We start from the raw sequence: 21584 nt of genomic DNA, 5'->3' as shown, positions 1-21584 counted from the left end.
TCTTAAGTCAATGTCATAAAGACTGACATGGAAAAACTTTTCTCACTCTAACTATATTAAGTAGGCAGTGATGTGGGGTGGCGGCGAGGTGCTGCGGCACAAACTAACGCTGCCTAGGTACAGTCGAGTGCAAAGATACAAAAATATGTATACACGACCTTAATGTTAAGTGCATGAAGTCGTGTGTACATATTTTTGTAACTTTGGCCGTGTCAATATTTTTGCACTTGACTGTACCCTGGAATTAACCCGATGCACGATATACGTAACGTAAGAAAAAAAATATTTATGGGCCAGTTTTATAGCTTTACATAATGCATGTATGGAGGCAACAAAACTGACAGCGAAAATACCTATGGAAAATACTGTTTAATATTTAAGACACTTATTTTCGTATGAGAACCGATAATATTTTTGATTCTGAGCAGATATAACGCAAATTTTTTAAATCCCCACACTGATACCTAATAGTCTCAGTTTTTAATTTTAACGTAAGTATTATCCTAGTTTTTGTACATATGCAAATATTTGAAGAATTTGCACTCCTGGGCATTGGTTACTAGATGGCTGCATATTGTTCGTAGCATCACCTCCTTCGAGGAGTTGAATTCTTTGTCATCTTTGAATGTGTCTGCTACATTGAGGAAGCCTCTCGCCGTTGCATCATCAGGGTTTTCTTCTATGAAGAGCCTGTAAACAAAACAAATTTACGCTATTTAAGGTAAAACTTGCTGGCTTACAACTTAGCATCCTATTACAAAGCCTAGTATAGTATACGTAGGTACAACTTGTCACTAGCGTCTCGCTCGACAAAGTTGAATAGAACGACTTAATTAGAGTATTTCTAACCTTATAAACTTTAAAAAATATAAAGCCTCACACCTAATGGTATTAACGGAGAAATGACTGGTTTAGGATGTATAAAGCGGAACATTATTTTATTTTGAAAATATATTTTTTGTATTCATCTAATCAAATAATTTACAATGTTACGAAGTTTCTGACAAAGATTACAATCCACTTTGGATTTCGGTCACTGTCCAGAGAGTAGACACGTTGTGCATAGAACTCGCTATTCCGTGAAAATATTAATATCTTAAATTCATTGTCTAGCTATTTATAAAGGAAGTCTCCATCCAACGCGACCGCTGGTCATTGTTGAATTAGTCCCTTATAATATAATTTTAACAGAAGCCGTATTGTCTAACGCACTACCTAACCTCCGCGATTCACCATCTGTTTCTATCCACGTCTTATACTGTGTGACAGAAAGAAGTGGTGAAAACGATTGTGATTCCAAGTGTGCAGACAACAAGGCCTCAGATCAGTCACTTAAGTTAGTCGGAACTAGAGTTAAAACAGTTAATCAGTATTTTACTAAATAGAACACGAATGTAAGTGATCAGAAAATTTATGTACATCATTCCAATTACGCACCTCAAACATGTTTTAATGTAATCGAAGTGTGAAAGGAAACAGGAGCACGTCGTATACTGCATCAGTGTAGGCGTTATCGGACCTCCACTGTCCAAAACCTCGTTCCTCGAGGACTGTCGCACATTCTTCACCCTTCTGTAATACACCGTCTCCTCGCCGTACTTCTTCAGATACAGCTTCCTTATCAACGTTGAAGTTGTGACCGGCATTTGTTTATTTATGTCCATTTCTAAGGTCCTCCTGTTGTACTCTTTATGGTATCGGTCTATGGCTACTTCTCTTTTGACTTCGGTTAGGATAGCCTCTAAGTCATGAGAGTCTGCCATGTCATCGATTTTACCGCAAAGCGATTGGATGAACCAGGAGCCGTACAGTTCGTTTCTGAAAGCAAACCGAGTAGTTAAATTTAATAAATTAGGCAGCTATTTACGCTCAAACTACTTTAATTCTCAAACTTAGCCGTAATAGGTTTCCTTGTATATTTGATATACTTAACTTTCATCATGAGTTTTTTTATAATTTTCAAACCAACAGTTCTATTTAGCTTTAAGAGGGGGGGGGATGCTCTACTTAAACAAACATTTGTACTTTAAAGTTGAATATTTGGCAAACGAATCACTGTATTGAAGAATAGTTTTCACAACCCCGGAATGATTTTAAAAGACCTATCCCATCCTACCTATCTTATGGAAGGATAAACCACACTTTACGCCTATGGGAAGTACCCCAAAATTTTTTTTCAGCACTTTTCTAGCACTAATACCTAGTCTGTAAGCGGATGGACCGACAGATGAACAAACAGACATTATGAAACTATAAAAAACATAGAAATTACTGAAACAATTACGTTGTGGAAGTATCACCTGTGTGAAGGCTTGCCTATGTAAGAACTGTGGAGTATCAGTATGTCGGCTTCCACGGGAAGGGTATAGGCTTCAACTTCTTCGTCGATGTCTTTCCTCACGCGGCCAGCGTAGTGGACCGCGACGCCGGCCGTCGATTTTGTGCCGCGACAAGCCTGGATGGAAAGGTACTTATTTATTATAACCAAAAACTAAAAAATATTGTCAAATCACACCCTATCTCAACAACTATCATAGGCAATCAGAGAACTGCTTTTTCGAATCATATCTATGAGTTATCATTTGAAGGCTAATTTTCGATTATTTCTTATGTGTTTGGTGGTCAGAGGAGTGAGCAGCTCTAGCTTGCACTACGATTAAACGTGCGGCCATCTCTAGCCGGAGCTGTTCCGCTCCCCCTGACATCATCATAATCTGCCGTAGGAAGCTCACTGTTAGACCATAGGCCTCCCCTACCCTATAGACCTCCAGTTGCATTGGTTGTAAGTGACCTTCAACTACCGTGAACGTGCGGCTTTAACCAGGTCAGTCGTCCATCTCACTGGTTTACATCATAAATTACGCTGGCTGAGCTTATTAAGCCGCGGTCTCCGTTCGAGGACTTTCCGGCTCCAACGGCCATCGGTTCTCCGTGTTATATGGTCGGCCCAGTGCCACTTTAACGAGCTAATACGCTTGGCTATACCGGTAACCCTCGTTCTACTTCGCATATCCTCATTTCTAATTCCCGGAGAGAAACCCCGGGCATAGCTCCTTTCATAGATCACTTGGCAACTCTGAGCCTATTTATAAGGACCCACAGCTACTGACCTGTATGATGAATATGATGGGCTTGGTGACCAGAAAAGGCTTGTGCAGGAAATGCTTGACCAGTTCTAGCTCGCAAAATGGCTGGTCGCGTGCTCGCAGCAGACCCTGGCGGGAGCCGTGCGTCAGCACAGCTACGACCACACAGCCGTAGTCAGTGAAGTCGGTGTTTGCGACTGGGGAAAAGTTATTTTTTACTAGAAAGTACTATTTAAAATTATGACACCCATTTTTATATAAGTAGTCTGAGCTAAGACCTCAAGAGTACTTATGTCTTTCCCAATCTTTATGATTACGTCTTTCCATAGTTCAGCCAATTTGTTAATCCCCAAAAACGGAATCTACAAAAAATCTATATAAGTATCGAATATGCTCACAAAATTTCATTAAACTCTGTTGTTGGTGGCGTTGTTGGCTTTTTAGGGATAAGCTCGCCTTTGTGTATTTGTATTTTTATTTTTATGTGCAATAAAGAGTTTACATACATACATACTATCGGACATCTGCTGGACATCCGTGGAGACTTACGAAAGCATTTTTACCCAAGCTAAACCGGAGACGCTTCTCGCTTCCCTTTGATTTGATGGCTGGTTTGGCATTAACTATCTTTAAGGTAACTTGCTGCCTCCTTGGTGCAATTTAAGCTAAAACCTTTAACCCACTGTTAAACAATTGCAAATAGGAATCATATAACCTCCTCCTTTTTCTGAAGACTGTTAAAAATGGGTTGCAACCATTTCCTCACCTCCCCCCATTTACGTCTATTGTTTCACCGAATTGCATAATGTTTATACATACATGCTTCTAGTTCGCTGAACAGCTCTGCTTTAGTCCTGTCCTTCCTCTCCTCGACTTCGAAACCATATTTTTTGAACGTCCGTTCCAGCGCCTCTACGTCTTTTTCTGTCCCTAATCTCTTTTCATACCCGTCTACGTTTTCCTGATTAAAGATAATCATCGCATTTTTCTCAAATTTCTCTAATTCGTACGTCAAACTGTGCTTCGATAATGCTCTAGTGTTAAAAATCTGTTCCACCGGACTTGGACTAAAGTCTTCCTCTTTGCTAGACTCTGCTTCGTAATGAGATGGTTTCCTTTTGTATTCGGGTAAGTTTTCTGTTTCAGGGGAAGTAACTTGAACAGTGGGAGGGGCTTTCATAATGCCATCTGTCGTTATAACATCGTTCAAATCACTCTCAACTGATTGAAATTCCTTTGTCTCTCTGTCAGACTCAAAGCCTTTTATTAACCTAAAATTGGGCACATACTTTTTACGTCTCGATCTATTTGCTTTAGAAAACACTTCTTCACTGTCACTGTAATTAACATTCTCACTTTCGGATGAATTAGACATTTTGTTATTTTAGGACAACTTTTTGTAACCGCGGTACACCGACTGACCGCGTTTCACAACATAATATCTGCTGTAAAATAATCTTATCGAAGATAGATAATATACAACGGATTTTGTTAGAAGCGCGAATTATTTATATTGATAAAACAATACCTAATAGGTAATGCCTAAGTGCTTGGCATGACGCTTGTTAAATCGTGAACGCTACCAAAAATAGAGACACAGAAGGCAATGCGTTATTATTTGATGAGTCAGACAAATTCCAATAAAATAGGTATTTTAAACAAACATTGGGTAAAGCTAAAAATAAACGACATTGTTGTAGATAACAAAAGTTAATGTTAGAAGAGACAAGTTTAGGCGAATTCTTTCAGATAAAATGTAATCCCACCAAAAACAATTACATGTGAAAAGCTGCAAGTCTCGCAACGCAGCTCTTGTAATGCTAAAAAGTTTCAAGATGCAATGTTATACCAAGTCGGATATCATATCATAGTCATGGGGATGTCCAATAGAACACGATTTCCACCAACTTTCTTATTTAAAAACCGTGGAAAATAGTAGATTGTACAACAATCCGTTGAATCCGTTTCTCGCAGGCAGTCGCCGCTAGTTTGCGCACAGTGCCTTCTTAATGGCCTTCTTGCATCAGCTCCAGAGTGTGACGTGTTTGATGGTCGATGGAATTGTGTATGTGATAAGGTTCTGTGAGATGATCGATGCACGTTTGTACACCTGTACTTCAAAAAAAAGTTTAAATGTTTTGTTTTGTTTTATACCTTTTATTTATGAATTGTTGTTTTGTTGGATTGTCATTCAATCTCTTTGTCTCTTCTCAGTGTTTGTCTTGCGCAGTGCCATAGTGTTTAACTGTTATACTGTGTAAGTTTCTTTGAAATAAATAAATAAATAAACAAGAGCATAAAACGAGCCATTTTACCCGAGACGTTCATATATGAGATATGTGAGGGTGGATAGACACGTCGAGGAGAAAATGGGTTTAATGCTCGAGTTTTGCACTCGGCTTTTCACTTCGATTGCGAGGAGATGAAATAAGAACAGGGGAAACATTGTCCACTTACTAGGTACCTTTCATTTTTCATACATTGCTAATTTATATTTACAAATTTTTAGTTTTTTTCGTTTGTTTTGATTTATTTGACTTTTATCCAAATTTTTATATTATTTAAAAATACATTGAAACTTTTGATTGCCTTGGTCTTAGACGAACATTTTGAAGAAAATGTATTTTCACTTCTCATGTTCGTGTTTATGCTGGATCTAGGCGACATAAAATGACTTTTTATGCTCTAGTGCATAAAGTAAAATCTTCGTCTAAGACCAAGGTATTCAGGAGTCAACAGCCACAAATAAAAAAGTGTCTGAATTTTTTAAATATATTTTTTAATTATATAAATCTAAAAATCAATCAAACCTAAAATTTATAATTATACTAGCTTTTACCCGCGGCTTCGCACGCGTAAACTATTCGGTCTAGTAGTTGCAATTAAAATTTTCGGGATTTCACAAAATTCCCCTGGAAATTTCCAAAATATATATCGTGGTCTTCATTGAGGTTGTGTTGTGAATAACTGTACAAAATTCAACTCTAAACCCAGTGCTGAAATTTCAAAATTTTTCCCTATCCAAATTCAAATTCAAAATTCAAATTCAAATCATTTATTCAGTAAATAGGCCGCAATGGGCACTTTTACACGTCATTTTTTAAACTACCAGCGCTTTCGGAAAGACCATCATTGCCAAGAGAATGCGCCGCAAGAAACTTGGCAGAAAGTCATGCCTCTAAACCCAGTGGTTGTTATTTCGACATTTTATCTCTAGGTATCCCCGTGGGAATATCGGGTCAAAAAGTCGTCTATGTGTTTTTCTAGACATCCAGCTACCTACATAACAAATTTCATCACTCTAAGCCCAGCGGTTATTATTTCAAGATTTGATCCCTATCCCGTGGGAATATCGGGGTAAAAAATAGCCTATGTGTTATTCCAGAGGTCCAGCTACCTACATACCAAACTTTATGACTCTAAGCCCATCGGTTGTTATTTCAAGATTTTATCCTTATCCCGTGGGAATATCGGGATAAAAAGTATTCTATGTTTTAATCCAGGTTATAAACTAACTTTTTGCCAAGTTTCATCATCACATTTATAATATTAGTAGGATAATAATGCATGAAAAATGGCTCGCTTATGCTAGGTATTATTGTAGTTCTGAAATAAAGAGTTTGTAAGCCAATTTTTAGGGTTCCGGAGCCAAAATGGCAAAAACGGAACCCTTATAGTTTCGCCATGTCTGTCCGTCCGCGGCTTTGCTCAAGGACTATCAATCCTAGAAAGCTGTAATTTTGCACGGATATATATGTAAACTATGTCGACAAAATGGTACAATAAATTTTTTTTTTTAAAAATCTCATCCTACCCTATAGTGTGGTCTTTTAAAACCATTAGGGGTTTGCTCTAGGACAATTTTTCGATTCAGTGATTTGTTTGCGAAATATTCAACTTTAAAGTGCAAATTTTCATTAAAATCAAGCGTCCCCCCCCCCTCTAAAATTTAAACCGGTGGGTGGAAAATTTTGAAAAAATTAAAATGGTAGTAAGTATATCAATCTTACAAGGAAAACTATAACGGTCATGTTTGCTTGAGAATGATTAGTAGTTTAAGAGTAAATAGCAGCCTAAGGTATAAAATATACCTCAACTTGGAATATTCCGTACAAAATACGAAATCCTTAGAAAAATATTACTTATTTTTTCGTCTTGGCTACGGAACCCTATTTTGGACGTGTCCGACACGCTCTTGGCCGGTTTTTTTTGTCTTTCTAGATGGCGCCACTGTTGTGTGAGGTTTTTAAGTGTGGCTTTCAAATTCTGTTATTACGGCGTGAAAACAAAGTTTAGTTTAAAATCATATTAAATACACATTAAAACCGCATCATAAAAATATCGAGCAACCACAGTGTTGCGTTGCGTGGTCCCGTTTTGTTCGGAAAAAAAAGGAGGACAAAAGTTTCCGAAAGACAAAACTGTCTCAAAACACAGACATTCATTGTCCCGTAACGCATAATTGCCATAATGAATTTTAGGTACCTATTGCAAAATATTCACAAAATGATTCTAATTATACTTAAATAAACCCGCGTACCTCACCCAAAAACTACGAGATTTGACATTTCGGAGACCTCACGCTACACTAGCGCCTCTAGCGGCGAATTCATACTCGATAGCCCTCATTGAATGGCGTGTGTGAAATTGCTAATCCACATTGGACCGTGTGGGCACTACGAGTACGGCCCTAGCCCGCTTGTTCTAAGACGAGGCCTATGCCCAGCAGTGGGACGTATATAAGCTGGAATGATGATGATGTTGAACAAGTTTGCAGTATTTCGGATAATACCCACCAACATCCGGCATTCTGGTACAATCCGGAATAAGAAGATGCAATTCATTCAAGTATTTCCCCCCCCCCCTGTGTTTTGTTTTGAAGGTTTTTTTATGACTCAGTCGCATAACTTTAGATACCTATTAGTTACCTACGTGAAAGAACGGATGTAAGATGTATGAGCTCATTGATAAGTTATCAAGTACAGAATTGAAGTATTTGATCCAATGTAATCTCGGAATACAAGATGATTATTTGTGATAATGTTACAAAGGAGTTAGCTAAGGGGGTAAAGTTACATTTTAACCGACTTAACAAAGAAGGGATTCTCAATTTAGCCTTATCCTGCTCTTAGGAAAAGTGCATAGGAGCAAATGTAACACACAAGTATCACAGCCATAGTTTTGTTGCACAAATATAGTAAATCTCAATATTTGCATGACTTATAAAGTTTGAATGTATGAGACTCATAAATCATTGAACATCGTGTAATGTACTACATTTAAAGCAAATAAATACATTTCATTTCATTTCAAAAGTGGCAGCCGAATTTTCCCAATACCAAACTTTAACCTAACCCATTGAACGCGTTGTCAAGTCTTGTCAAGTCAAGCCATGCCTTAAGGTGTCCGAGTGCTCGTCACGCTAATGCCCAATAGACGACACCCTGCTGTCATCTCTATTGCTAATGACATAAGATTAAAGATGACAACTATTGGGACAGCGACGAGCACATATTCGGTATTCGGCATATTCGGCAGGTTTACCGAATATTCGTATTAGGGCGAATATTCGGCTAAATCACAGAATGTTTGGCAAAGTGGTACTCAAACTTTTTACTGTATTGAGCCATGTCTGAGCTGGTGTAAAATGTATTATTTTTATGAGGTACAGTGAGGCTTTACGTTATGTTAAAAGAAACTCATTAAAAGAGACTTTTGAAATAAATAATAACCAGAAGAAACGCACGTGTTGAAGTTTTACTATTTACTAGATGATGCAAGAACAACATCGGGTACAGCGGGAGTAGCGGGCGGGGGGGAGGTTAGGTTTCCATCCACTCGCTTTGCGACAAGAAGTTCAGCAGGGCTACTACGAAACTCGAAACTCGAAGATCGTGTCGTGCGGTCCCTCTGACACTTATACTGTTTAATACGAGAGCGAGAGGGACGGTACGATACGAACTTCGAGTTTCGAGTTTCGTAGTAGCCCTGCAGACTTGTATTGTTTACGTAAAGGAATCAATTATGCCGAATATTCGGCCGAATATTAAATTCGGTGAAACCCATGTTCAGCCAATCTCTAATAGATAGGCTTCGAAAAAATAATACTAAACTAAATAAAAACAAGAGCTCGTCTCAATTTTCTTTTAATTAATACAAAATAAGTATAACTGTGTAAAAATACAAAAAGAGTATTCTAAAATTATTCGATATGGATGTCCTTACGACTGTATAACGTCCAAAAATTGTCTTAAAAAATGAAAGTCTCCTTTAACTTCATTTAAAAATCAGACTTGTTTGATTGAGCACTCGGTGGTCCCGTCATAGCGTCACAACTATTATTAACAGTCAAGTGACTCGGGCGTAAAGATGACGGAGGACAGGGAGCAGATACGTATTTGAACAATATTGGCAATATACGATGGTTTTGTCGGTGGATATCATCAATGGTTAGCGTCGTTGTGTTGACTTGCGACAACCGGTAGATGCAAGTGGCGAGTTGTCATTCATTGTAGCGTTCTAAGGGGAAGGCCTGCGTTCAACAGTGGACATCTTCCAGCTGGTGATGTCATCAATGGTACAACCGATGAATAAACGCGTAGCCGTCGGGTGGGAACATATGTATGTTGATCTGAAAGTGATCCCACACGGACTCTATAAGGCTGAACTTGAGTAGGTTGTACTCTGCTCCGTCTCCTGCCCTTTCAGCCATTGTCAATAGGTTTATGGCAACACCGTCTTCTGCGTTGTGATGAACAAAACTCCTGTAAAATATAGAAATGATATTCTTATTTTCTCAAAAATTGCCGTCATAATAACACAGAGAAAGAGAGAGAGAGAGCAACGATATCTCATTAAAAAGTAAAGTTAAAGTTGGTGATTATATTGGCGAGAAGTCGGTGTTAAAAGTTTTTTTTAATTATTTTGTTACTTGAATTTTACCAACGTGTTTTCGTCACAACGATTAAAAGTAGGTGTACTTATTATATATTTTTGCGTACGAAATTTTCGTTGTCTATTTTATTACCTTAGTAGATATAATCTTTCTATAAATACAATACGCAAAGTAGTAAAAGTACCATGAGAAAATATATCTCTCACGGACGAGCAGAAACTGTTGATTAAAATACAAATATCACTTAATTTACCAAATATGTTCCCACTAATATAAGTAAGTAATATACTAATATCATAATTTAAATGCATAAGTTAGTTGCATATGCAACTATTCGCATGCACATGCAGACAAACTTACTTACATATATGTACGTATATGCGTGCAAATACTTGCATATGCAACTATTTGCATGCACATGCAGACAAACTTACTTACATAAATACGAAATAGTTGATGACATTAATTATTAATTTGACATTGAACTTTAAAATTAAATTTCATTTAAATTTCAATCTAATTAAGTTACGAAAATTCACAATAAATTCTTATTACCTATATTAGCATTAGTATTTTAATGACATCACTCCTCTAATCCGTAGATATAATGAATTATTGGAGTAAAAAGTTTAAGGATTATATTTTTACCCTAACAGGGTGTCGTGTACCTACTAGTCACCTAATGTTAAAGACTTATAAATGAATAAATAAATAAATATATGTACGTATATGCGTGCAAATACTTGCATATGCAACTAACTTGCATTTAAGTTACGATATTGTTTTAGAAGTTCGTTCTAAATAATCAAAAATAGAAATAGAATTAAAATACACTGTATTGTTTACTAATAATTGCTTTATATTTTAGTTCATTGATTTTTCAGATTGGATTTGCTTTAAATATACTTAAACAGTTTTAGCAAATTGTAATTTATATGATCTGATTGGCTGTAAAATGTAATGTAATGTAATATTAAATATAAACGCGAAAGTTTGTAAGTCTGTTTGTTTGTAACTTCATCACGTCGAAACCGCCGATTTAGATAAAATTCGGCATACAGTTATTTTGAGTCGCGGGGAAGGACATTCATAGGATAGTTTTTAACCCGGAAAATTGCGTAGTTTCCTCGGGATAGCGATAACTGAATTCTACGCGGACGGATTCAGTCAATTTTCAACTTTGAGGTCATACAAATAAAACAGTTTTTACATAATCTGTAAACGTGGGTAGCGGTATACTAAAAATGGCTTTATTTGTATGACGTCAAAGTTGAAAATTGACTGAAGGCACGCTCATCTGTCAAGTGTTAACTCGAATTAATCAAACTGTACCGGCTAGTGAAGAATGTTTTTTTTGTCCACACTAAAGTCTTCATCATAAAATTCTAAAGTATCTATTGACAATACGATACTTAGTATTAATTTATGAACACCAAGACGGCTCTCGTGTTTATTATGGCGACTGTACAACATGTATCAGAGTTCCTCAGCGAGCTATGGAGTGGACTACTCGTACGCTCGGGGTTTCTCTACGGAATCGAATTATAAATTAGGAGATACATAGAAGAACGAGCCGGCAATGGGCCGACCATATAGCGCGGAGAACAGATGGCCATTTGGAGCCGAAAAGTTCTCGAACGGGATCGTAGATCGGCAAACGCAACGTCCACCAACAAGATGGACGGATGACCTGGTACAGTAAATGCAGGCCGCTTCCAAACGAAGCAACTGGATACTGGAGGTCTATGGGGGAGGCCTATATCCAACATTAGACGTCCTACGGCTGATATTATGACGATGATGATGATGATGATGATGATGATAAAAACATGTATACCTACCTCAAACAGGTCTTCAAATATTCAAAATATTCCAAGAAGCAAGAGCAAGGCATGGAGTGTGGCCGCAATGTCTGCGCCAGGATCAAGGAGTCGTCGGGAGTCTCATCACTCGTCTTCGGAACCCTGGGTTCTTTGGGTGGTGAGAGGTTCACGTTTGAGAACAGGACAGACATGTCCACCATATCTTTGGATTGTTCTTCAGAGCCTGCTGGTGGATAAATGTTGGGTGCTAGACGGATTTCCCTTATAGTGGTGGTAGAAACAACTGGCATTTGTTTCCAATCCTGAAAAAAATAATTATTGATGGTTAAAAAAGTTGGATGAAATCAAAACTAGTAATAAAACTCAAGTCTAATAATAAGACTAGCTTGAGAGTCTCTTACATAATAAAATAATAATAAGAATTATTCATTTATTTCGGATACCTGAGGGAGGAGATCCATATATTGTTACGTTTTTATGAGACTATGTTAATAAGCAAATTAAATTAGGTCAAATCAAATTAAACTACCTATAGTCAAGGAAACTGAATCGAGTACCAGAATGGGACCTTGTCATAGTAAATTTTGCTTTGATTTCTTAGGCAGATGTATAGAATGTCAAGATGACATCAGTAGCACAAATGCATCAAACCAAATCAACTAATATTGGTTTTCGTATATTTTCTTTTACTTACGGTAGAAACTAGGCCTAATCATTCTAATTCATAACGACAATATTCATAATTTTGTTAATACTCATACTCATTTCTTAATCATAAAGTTTAATTTGATTTTACCCGCATTAGCTTAGGGACTTGGAAAATTTTCGATGGTGCAAAATTATATTTAAGGAGGACTCCGTAAGGTACGACGACGAGCGAAGCGAGGAGGAGTGTTAGGTAGAACTGTGACCCTACAGCGCGCGAGCTGAGCGAGCGAAGCGAGCGTGCCGCGGCAGCGGCTGGCGAAGCGCCAGGACCGAACATATTTTTGCAACTAGTATATAATATAAATAATTAACGACATAAGTAAATCTTATTTTGAATAGGTAGTTACCGTTATGAAAAACAATATTATGAGTTCAAATGTTTTCTTATCAATGCCATTATTAATAAAAAAATTATGATATTCGGCGGTTATGAAGGAAAATTTTCTGAAAAACAACATTATGAGTTGTTGAGATATTGTGTTCTTAGGTATGACATTGAGTAAAAAAAAATATGAACACTCTCTGTTATGTTATGAGTTCCGATGTAAGTAATAAAAAATTATGAACACAAATCGGTAGTAAAATAAAAAATAAGTAGGAATAAGAATTTTATGAGAGTCAATCTGGACCCCACTTTGGCATACCTTGACTGACACACAGTCCAGAGCAATCTCCCGTTTGACAAGCCTGAATATAATTTCCAAGTCGAGGGTCAGGGCGTGCTCATCAATCAACTTGCATAGAGTCTGGATGAACCAAGAGCCACGCAGCGGGTGTCTGCAAAATAATAATTATTAGTTATAAAAATGTTTAATCAATCTTAGCTTATGATACTTTAGACTTTATTTTAGTGACAAACGGAATCCTGTTAATGTCACTACACTGTCCGTCCATTTGCCCGTCTGTCTTCACAAGGCTGTATCTCAAAAACAGCATAAAGAGACAGCTGAAAACCCGGCTCCACGTTCCCAACTCTCTGGAGCTTGTTACGGGGAGGAAAGGGTTGGAGGGTTTCCTTTTCTCTGTCTGTCTCTCTCTCTTTTTCTCAGTAAGACACCGTTTAGTGCAGGCTCGTTACTCCCTGCCCTCTTCTGCTGGCCTTGGAATTTATATAAACTTGTAGTCCTAGCAGCTTTCGCAGTTATCTACGTTCCCGACAAAGTGGGAGGCCTGCCAGCCAACGCTGCGTCTTCCGATTAATGGTCGCAATTCAAAAACTCTCCCGGTTGCCTAACGAAAATTGCTCTGAAGATGAGGTCTGGTTGCTGAGTTCGAAACGCATCAGTGTGGTGTGGTGGTGGTGATAGATGGGTTTGTGTGATTTGTGTGTGTTCTTACAGTGTGGAGGTGGAAGAACTGCATGAACACGCATATCTTGCATAAGCTTAGCTATCATAGCAATAAAAAAATCTTTTAGTTCATTGATATGGACCTCCGCAAAGTAACGCCTGATTCAATAAATTATTTAACCACTGGTAGTTACCTGACAGAAGCCCGGCCGATGTATGCGCTGTGGAACACCACCCTATCAGCGTCCATGGGTAAGTGGTAGAACTCCCGGTCTCCCCCGTCGTCCAACTCCGGCACGGGTGAGAAACAACGTTTTACAAGCTCAATTATCGGCGAAGGTTCGGCGCCACGACAGGCCTGCCCGGGAAAAGGGGAAAAATGAATTTAAAGAAGCCATGGTGGCCTTTGCTGTTTTTGACCTAAGTCAAGTGTGACCTAAGTCACAAGTTCACTTTCTAAAGTCGTTCATGATCATGAGTTATGCATGATTGTTCGTGAATGAGTTCTTACTCCGACTCGCGTTTGGCCGATTTTCGGGTGGCTGTGACCACAACCTTTTTTGAGGGCTGGATCCGCGTCTGATATCAAGCACTCCTTTGCAGACATAGCATAGCAGAAGTGTTTGATGAAGTTAGCCATCAAGTCTTCCAATGTCTCACAGATTCACTTCAGCCTCGAAAAAAAACCGGCCAAGAGCGTCCCGTCACGCCCGAAATAGGGTTCCGTAGCCATTACGAAAAAATTAAGCAATATTTTTATAAGGATTTCGTATTTTGTACGGAATATTCCAAGTTTAGGTATATTTTATACCTTAGGCTGCTATTTACTCTAAGGGGCTGTTTCGCCATCCATTGATTAGTGTTAAATGACGGTTAAATGTGATGCCGTCTCCATCTGTTCGAACTAAACAAATAGAGACGGCATCACACTTAACCGTCAGTTAACACTAATCAATGGATGGTGAAACAGCCCCTTAAACTACTAATAATTCTCAAATAAACTTAACTGTTATAGTTTTCCTTGTAAGTTTAATATACTTACTACCATCCTTTTTCCACCCACCGGTTTAGATTTTAGAGGGGATTTTAAGGGGGGGGGACGCTCGATTTTAATGAAAATTTGCACTTTAAAGTTGAATAATTTGCAAACTAATCACTGAATCGAAAAATCATTTTAGCAACCCCCTAATGGTTTTAAGAAACGTATCCAACGATACCCCACACTACAAGATTGGATGGGAAAAAAAAATCACACCCACATTACGTCTATGAGAGGTACTCTAAAAAAATTTTTTTTTGTATTTTTGAATGTACTATTTTGGCGGCATAGTTTACATATTTATTCGTGCAAAATTACAGCTTTCTAGCACTGATAGTCCCTGAGCAAAGCCGTGGACGGACAGACAGACAGACAGACATGGCGAAACTATGTATAAGGGTTCCGTTTTTGCCATTTTGGCTACGGAACCCTAAAAATGGAAAGCAAAAAAGAGAGTTGTGTAGCTTTGCTTAGTTTGAGACTAGATAAATCAATTGATGCCAACAATCCCATAAATTAATAAAAAATATTCGTTTAAAACATACCTGAATTAAAAAGATGACTGGTTTTGCCGCTAGCGAAGGGTTTTTCGAAGCGTCGAAGTGCTCGTAGATTTCATGTTCATTGTAAGGTTGATCATACGCTAGGAGGTAGCCTGACTTCTGTGTGTAGCCGTGGGTCATTATGACGACGCAGACGCATCCGTATCTTGAGAAATTAGTTTTTAGTGCAACTGTAATGAGTGGAATAATTTGTTTCAGATATTGGTCATTGACTTTTGATATCACATCATTCGAAAGTATTATTATGGCTTATTTATGTCCCACAGCAGGGCTCTACTTTCCAGAGAGAGAGAGAGAGCTTGGGCGTAACGCCAGCCGTTTATTTCTCACTAGATTCAGGAAAATTAGGTACTACGACGAGCGAAGTAAAGAGGAATGTTATAGGCAATATTGCGAGCACAACGCGCGAGCCGAGTGAGTGACGCCAGAATCGAATTAATTTATTAAATGTACACTAATTTTTGATCATATTACATAGGATGTTGATATTAATCTTCGAGACTTGTCTTCGGTTTTAATTGTGTATAGGCTCTCGGTCAAGCGTACTTTCAGGATTTACAAATTTCAGTCATATAAACAGTTGGGCGTTTCAATATTCAAATTTAGTATACGTAAAATTAATTAAGTAGGTAAGCCGTGGTGGCCGACTGGTTTGACCTATGGCCTCTCAAGCAGAGGATCGTGGGCTCAAACCCCGGCTCACATCTCTGAGTTTTTCGAAATTCATGTGCGGAATCACATTTTAAATTTACCACGAGCTTTACGGTGAAGGAAAACATCGTGAAGAAACGTGCACAAACCTGAGAAGCAATTCAATGGTGTGTGTGAAGTTCCCAATCCGTATTGGCCCCGCGTGGGAACTACTGCCCAAGCGCTTTCATTCTGAGAGGAGGCCTGTTCCCAGCAGTGGGCGTATATTATAGGCTGGAATGATGATACGTAACATTGCATAACTGATACCAAAAAAACATAAGTACTTACAATTTTTGACAGTGTCTATAAGTTCTTTCTTTTTGAGGTTCTTGTGCGTCGGATCTATTTTAAATCTAAATTTTCCTAAAGTTGTTCTCAAATACTCTTCGTCTTTCAGAGTTCCGGGTCGTGGGTTCGCTTTCAAGAATTGGTCATGATTGAATATAATCATACGATTTTCACTAAACTTCTCCAATTCATATGTTTGTGCGTATCTGCTCGGTAAGTGGGGAACGACCGGAGTTTTAGGCTGTGTAGTCTTTGGAATGGCTCCAGTTTGAACGCTGGGGGCTGGTGGTGGTAGTCCCTGTTGGGGTGATTTCCCTGTTTCCAGAGGGTCAGGATCTGTAGTAGGTTTTTCTGGAAATGGTATCGGACTAAAACTTGAAGGTGGTTCAAGGACTGATGCTGGAGCAGATTCCTCTGATTCCCTTGGTGGATTAAACACACGAGCATCTAAGGCTTCGGTGATGTCGCTCTCGAATAGTTCTGTAGATTCAGATTCCATTCTTGCAACAGTTGTTACAGAAGCCTAAGTCTCACAACTCACAACCACTAGTTTCGGAACTGGTTGTCCGTGAAATCTGTAAAAACAAACAAATTCGAATCCATTCGAAAATAAACAAATTCGATTGTTTAAAATGAAACAAAACTGCATTTAAAGATCTTTTACACCTCGCTTGTCTCGCCCGGGAATCGAACCAACTAATCATTTAAAAAATAGACAATCGCTACTTTACTATTCGAATCGATAGGATTATTGTTCAGGATAAAATTTGTCTAATAAACATTTGGCCTTACACTACCTGTTGTATAAGATACCATGATACAGGATATTTATTAACATTACCTATATGGGGGATGAAAGTTCTTAAGGAATTCAAAACAATTTATTATACAATTTACTATGCATAGTGAAAATGCCGTCTTTATTATAATCCTACCCTCCTAAATTACAATAAAGGACGTAAGGTGTCAAGAGTTCACTATGAAGAATTAGTCCTTTTGTGTTGGCAGGGTAGATAGATACACGTCGTATTGATAAAATGTGGCTACCCGCAAAACATTTATGTTTTACCAAAGAACATGGATGGATGGATGGATGGAAGAACAAAAAAAATAGTTTATATTTATAGCCATGTATTAAAATAGTTATTTTCAGTTAACCGTAGAAGTTATATTTACTATATTGATAAAATAGGTATCCGCAAAAATTATGTTTTACCAAAGAACTATTCCATGGGACCAAGTCGATGGATAACTAAAAAATAGTTTATATTTATATGTATTAAAATAGGTTATTTTCATGTAAACCGTAGAAGTTTATATTTACTATTATTGGAAGCAAGTGGGTCTCCTGATGATAAGAGATCACCACCGCCCATAGACACCTAACACCACGGGGATTGCAGATGCGTTGCCAACCTAGAGGCCTAAGATGGGATACCTCAAGTGCCAGTAATTTCACCGGCTGTCTTACTCTCCACGCCGAACACAACAGTGCAAGCACTGCTGTTTCACGGCAGGATTAGCGAGCAAGATGGTGGTAGCAATCCGGGCGGACCTTGCACAAGGTCCTGCCACCTGCAAATTTTATCCTGAATAATAATTCTATCGATTCGTATTATAAAATGTTTATTTTTATTAATTTTAGATGGTTCGATTCCCGGGTGAGACAAGAGAAGTTTAGAATATATTTGAATGCAGTTTTGTTTCATTTTTAAAATAAAGGAATGTTTTCTTTCAGTTCAATTAGTTTTAAAGGATTTTTTTTAAGGTAGTTGCCCTCCAGGGCCCATAAATTATTTCCACCCTGTATAATTGGGCTTCAACCATTCCTGCTGGCTCGTGCTGAGGCACCGACTTCAAACCAGTAAAAAAATATTTTCATGTATTTTGTACTCGGTTCTATTTAACCCTTATAGTTTCGCCATGTCTTTCTTTCTGTCTGTCTGTCCGTCCGCGGCTTTACTCAGGTACTATCAATGCTAGAAAGCTGGAATTTTGAACCAATATAAGAAACTATGCCGACAAAATAGTACAATCAAAAAAAGTTTTTTTAGAGTTCCTCCCATAGACGTAAAGTTGGGGTGTTTTTTTTTCTTATCCAACCTTGTAGTGTGGAGTATCGTTGGATAGTTCTTTTAAAACCATTAGGGGGTTGCTAAAACGATTTTTCGATTCAGTGATTTTTTTGCAATGTCCTTTAGAACAGAAAAGAGCTTTGAATTTTGGCCCGCAATTGGCGGAGTTATTGCGTAACAAACACACAATAAACATACCTCCTCTTTTTTGAAGTCGGTTGAAAATATATATACAAGTTCGAGCCTAGTTCAAGCTAAATAAAACCTAAAGTTTGATAACACACACGTGATTTTAATGAGTCATCTCATGCACGCTGCAGCGCGGTCAAACGTCTCCGAGCTTTGAAAAAGTATAAACATTTATCGTTTCAATATGGCGTAGGTAGGTATTTTTATAAAAAAAAAGAAATAAACGTTATTCTGATTACTCAGAAGACACTGTGGTTTGCACTTGGTTTGCATTGTTCGTATTATAGGTACCTGTCAGAACTTGTTGTTGGTTGGTCAGTGAATACTTGATCACACTCTCAGAATTAAACTGACTTAATTCGAAGTAATTTCACTACATACAAACTTATATTTAACTTGCCCTGTTAGTATGTTAGCTAGTATGGGTGAAATCTTGCAAGTACTTATTCGTGAAAATAAAAAAGTAAAAATTCCATTAATGTAATATTATAAATGAGAAAATTTGCAAGTCTGTTTGTAAGTTACCTTTTCACTTTTCAGCCGCTGAACTGGTTTAGATACCTACAATTCGGTAGTTTAAATCTCGGGGAAGGACATAGAATAGTTTTTATCCCGGAAAGTTGCATAATTCCTGCGGGATAGCGATTAAACGAATTTTATGCAGATAGAGTCGTAGACAATAGCTAGTAAACAAATAAAAATTCGTATCACGATCACGAAATAGTCCCAAATGAGTAGTAATTTTTTTTAACATAAATAAACCGAGTCCAAAAAAAATTTAACAAAAAAAATTACCGACTACAAAACCCATGAAAATAATTTTCCAACAGCTTGAAGTCGGTGCCTCAGCACGATTTCTTTTATATTCCTAATATTCAGCGTTTAATAACAACGCTGTTTTAAAAAAAAATCTCATCTGCATAAGTAGCTGTAAATTGCACCACCTGCTAAAATGTATTCCTTATTTCTGTCCATTGTAAGGTATGCCTGGAAGAGATCGCTCTGAAGCGATAAGGCCGCCTATTGCTTACCTTAGAAAATCTCTATGTATATACTTGTGTTCTCTGTACTGTTTACTGTATTGGTGTGCAATAAAGAGTTATTGTACTGTATTGTATTGTAAATGTCACTGACAGATAAAGACAATCGAATGGCAAGTTTGGAGAAGATTCACTACCGGTCGTGAATAATAAAATCTACATTATGTAGAGTCTTTTTTAATTATAGCGTCAACATTGAAGCATTTATTCCGTATTATTTTCGTGGGCACATTTATGCTGACATGGTACAATTTTCTGTGAGTTTCCAGTTTATTTAGTCGACCTACAGGACGTCTAAAAAATAATCGAAAATGTCATCAAATTCTACAACCCATTCATAAATGTGACCACGGCAATGAAGTGGTCGATACTTTTTAATTTTTTTGTCGATTTTTTTCACTAGTGTAAATCTACGCGATATAGTTATAACACATCAACATCAATAATGATTGTTTAAATAACTCACAGCTTTTTGGCACGCCAAAATGACACACCCACACTACACACTGGTTTCCAAAGAACTGATTTTAAAACTAACTTTGTGTTGTAGAGTCATGCCTTGTCCCACGGGTATCGGACAAGGTCAAATCCAATGCGCTTTTAACCTACCACATTTTTTCATTTCAAAATGTTTTACTAACTATAATTATAATACTATTAATTAGTTAAATTGATTAAACTTTGAATGCATTAAATATGTCGTTTGCTTTAGGTGTGTGATTAAGTAAAGTAGTCTTTGAGAATTACAAAATTAAACGTGCCCATAAAATTAAACAACACTAATGAAGCGTAATGACAAATCTATTTAAATATTACTAATGCATACGTCGATTACCTCTTCGAACTTCGGATGGAAGTTCTTTGTGAGCATTTTATTGGACCCCATACAAGAGGTTAGATACATAACAATATCGCACACTAAGCTTTATTTATCATGAATGATTCTGAGAAAATAATGGATGAACTCTACATAACTCAGTAAATTCAACCTACTAGTTAATAATAGAAATAAAAAATACCTACACACTATATGAGTATTAACAGATGAAATAATTTTTTTTTTAGTCGACTGGATGGCAAACGAGCAAATGCGGAAGTTTGTGAATAGGTATATGCGTGTGTGTGTGTGTGTGTGTGTGTGTCTGTGACGGTAAGTGATAAAATTAAATGATTTATTTGCTAAATAACATCACGTACGATCATTCCTGAAAATTTTATATTCAGCATAAGGTTATACTTACCTCATAAATAAATAAAATAATAAAATAAATATCACGGGACAATTCACACCAATTGACCTAGTCCCAAAGTAAGCTTAGCAAAGATTGTGTTATGGGTACTAAGCAATGGATAAATATAATTATATAGATAGATACATACTTAAATACATAGTAAACACCCAAGACCCGAGAACAAACATTCGTATTTTTCATACAAATATCTGCCCCGACACGGGAATCGAACCCGGGACCTCAAGCTTCGTAGTCAGGTTCTCTAACCACTAGGCCATCTGGTCGTCTCATCTAAATTAACATTGGAGTATTCCACAATCGGGACTTAAGACGAGAAATCTACTCGTGACCACGACCACATTATGTGGTCGAAACGTCGAGGTAAATATCACTAGTTTGCTAGCGAGATGTCCCGATTGTGGTACTTTATGAGTAAAAATCACGAAAGTTTAAAATATTATTATTATTAACCACCAACATTGTAGCATAACTAACCCACACCTCACGTGACGAAAATAAACAAAAGAACAATTAATTTTTGTCCTTATCATATTTCCAGAATCACCTGTATATAGAAAGAAAGATAGAACACGTTTAATTTTATCCACATCCAAAAAGACAACAAAATAAAAAATATGTATATACCTACCTACGTATTTATTCG

The 21584-nt window shown here is 37.4% G+C and overlaps 2 protein-coding genes across 2 annotated transcripts; both read right to left on the bottom strand.

The window, feature by feature from the left end:
* Positions 1 to 11: 11 nt before the first annotated feature.
* On the bottom strand, positions 12 to 4533 carry LOC141441423 (caspase-1-like). The gene is made up of 5 exons (XM_074106147.1): positions 3906 to 4533; positions 3111 to 3283; positions 2301 to 2455; positions 1438 to 1818; positions 12 to 690 (listed from the first exon to the last, which is right to left on the bottom strand). Exons 1-5 carry the CDS (start codon positions 4459 to 4461, stop codon positions 504 to 506), a joined length of 1452 nt encoding a protein of 483 aa, XP_073962248.1. The 5' UTR covers positions 4462 to 4533; the 3' UTR covers positions 12 to 503.
* Positions 4534 to 9216: 4683 nt separating this feature from the next.
* LOC141441611 (caspase drICE-like) lies at positions 9217 to 20297 on the bottom strand. The gene is made up of 7 exons (XM_074106399.1): positions 20155 to 20297; positions 16385 to 16959; positions 15386 to 15573; positions 13996 to 14159; positions 13157 to 13289; positions 11823 to 12106; positions 9217 to 9850 (listed from the first exon to the last, which is right to left on the bottom strand). Exons 2-7 carry the CDS (start codon positions 16881 to 16883, stop codon positions 9658 to 9660), a joined length of 1461 nt encoding a protein of 486 aa, XP_073962500.1. The 5' UTR covers positions 16884 to 16959; positions 20155 to 20297; the 3' UTR covers positions 9217 to 9657.
* Positions 20298 to 21584: the final 1287 nt, after the last annotated feature.

The sequence above is a fragment of the Choristoneura fumiferana genome, chromosome 24 (genome assembly GCF_025370935.1).
Source record: "Choristoneura fumiferana chromosome 24, NRCan_CFum_1, whole genome shotgun sequence".
Taxonomy (NCBI): Eukaryota; Metazoa; Arthropoda; class Insecta; order Lepidoptera; family Tortricidae; genus Choristoneura; species Choristoneura fumiferana.
This window is presented reverse-complemented; position numbering and strand designations above follow the sequence as displayed.

Excerpts from the sequence above, each read along its gene's own strand:
- LOC141441423 (XM_074106147.1), bottom strand. The coding sequence starts at position 4,461 with ATGTCTAATTCATCCGAAAGTGAGAATGTTAATTACAGTGACAGTGAA. Across the intron at positions 3,284-3,905 it reads GTTCAGCGAACTAGAAGCAT|TCGCAAACACCGACTTCACT; the intron begins GTATGTATAAAC and ends ACTTTTCCCCAG. Across the intron at positions 1,819-2,300 it reads ATAGGCAAGCCTTCACACAG|AAACGAACTGTACGGCTCCT; the intron begins GTGATACTTCCA and ends GTTTGCTTTCAG.
- LOC141441611 (XM_074106399.1), bottom strand. The coding sequence starts at position 16,883 with ATGGAATCTGAATCTACAGAACTATTCGAGAGCGACATCACCGAAGCC. Across the intron at positions 13,290-13,995 it reads ATCGGCCGGGCTTCTGTCAG|ACACCCGCTGCGTGGCTCTT; the intron begins GTAACTACCAGT and ends ATTATTTTGCAG. Across the intron at positions 9,851-11,822 it reads TATTTGAAGACCTGTTTGAG|GAGTTTTGTTCATCACAACG; the intron begins GTAGGTATACAT and ends TATATTTTACAG.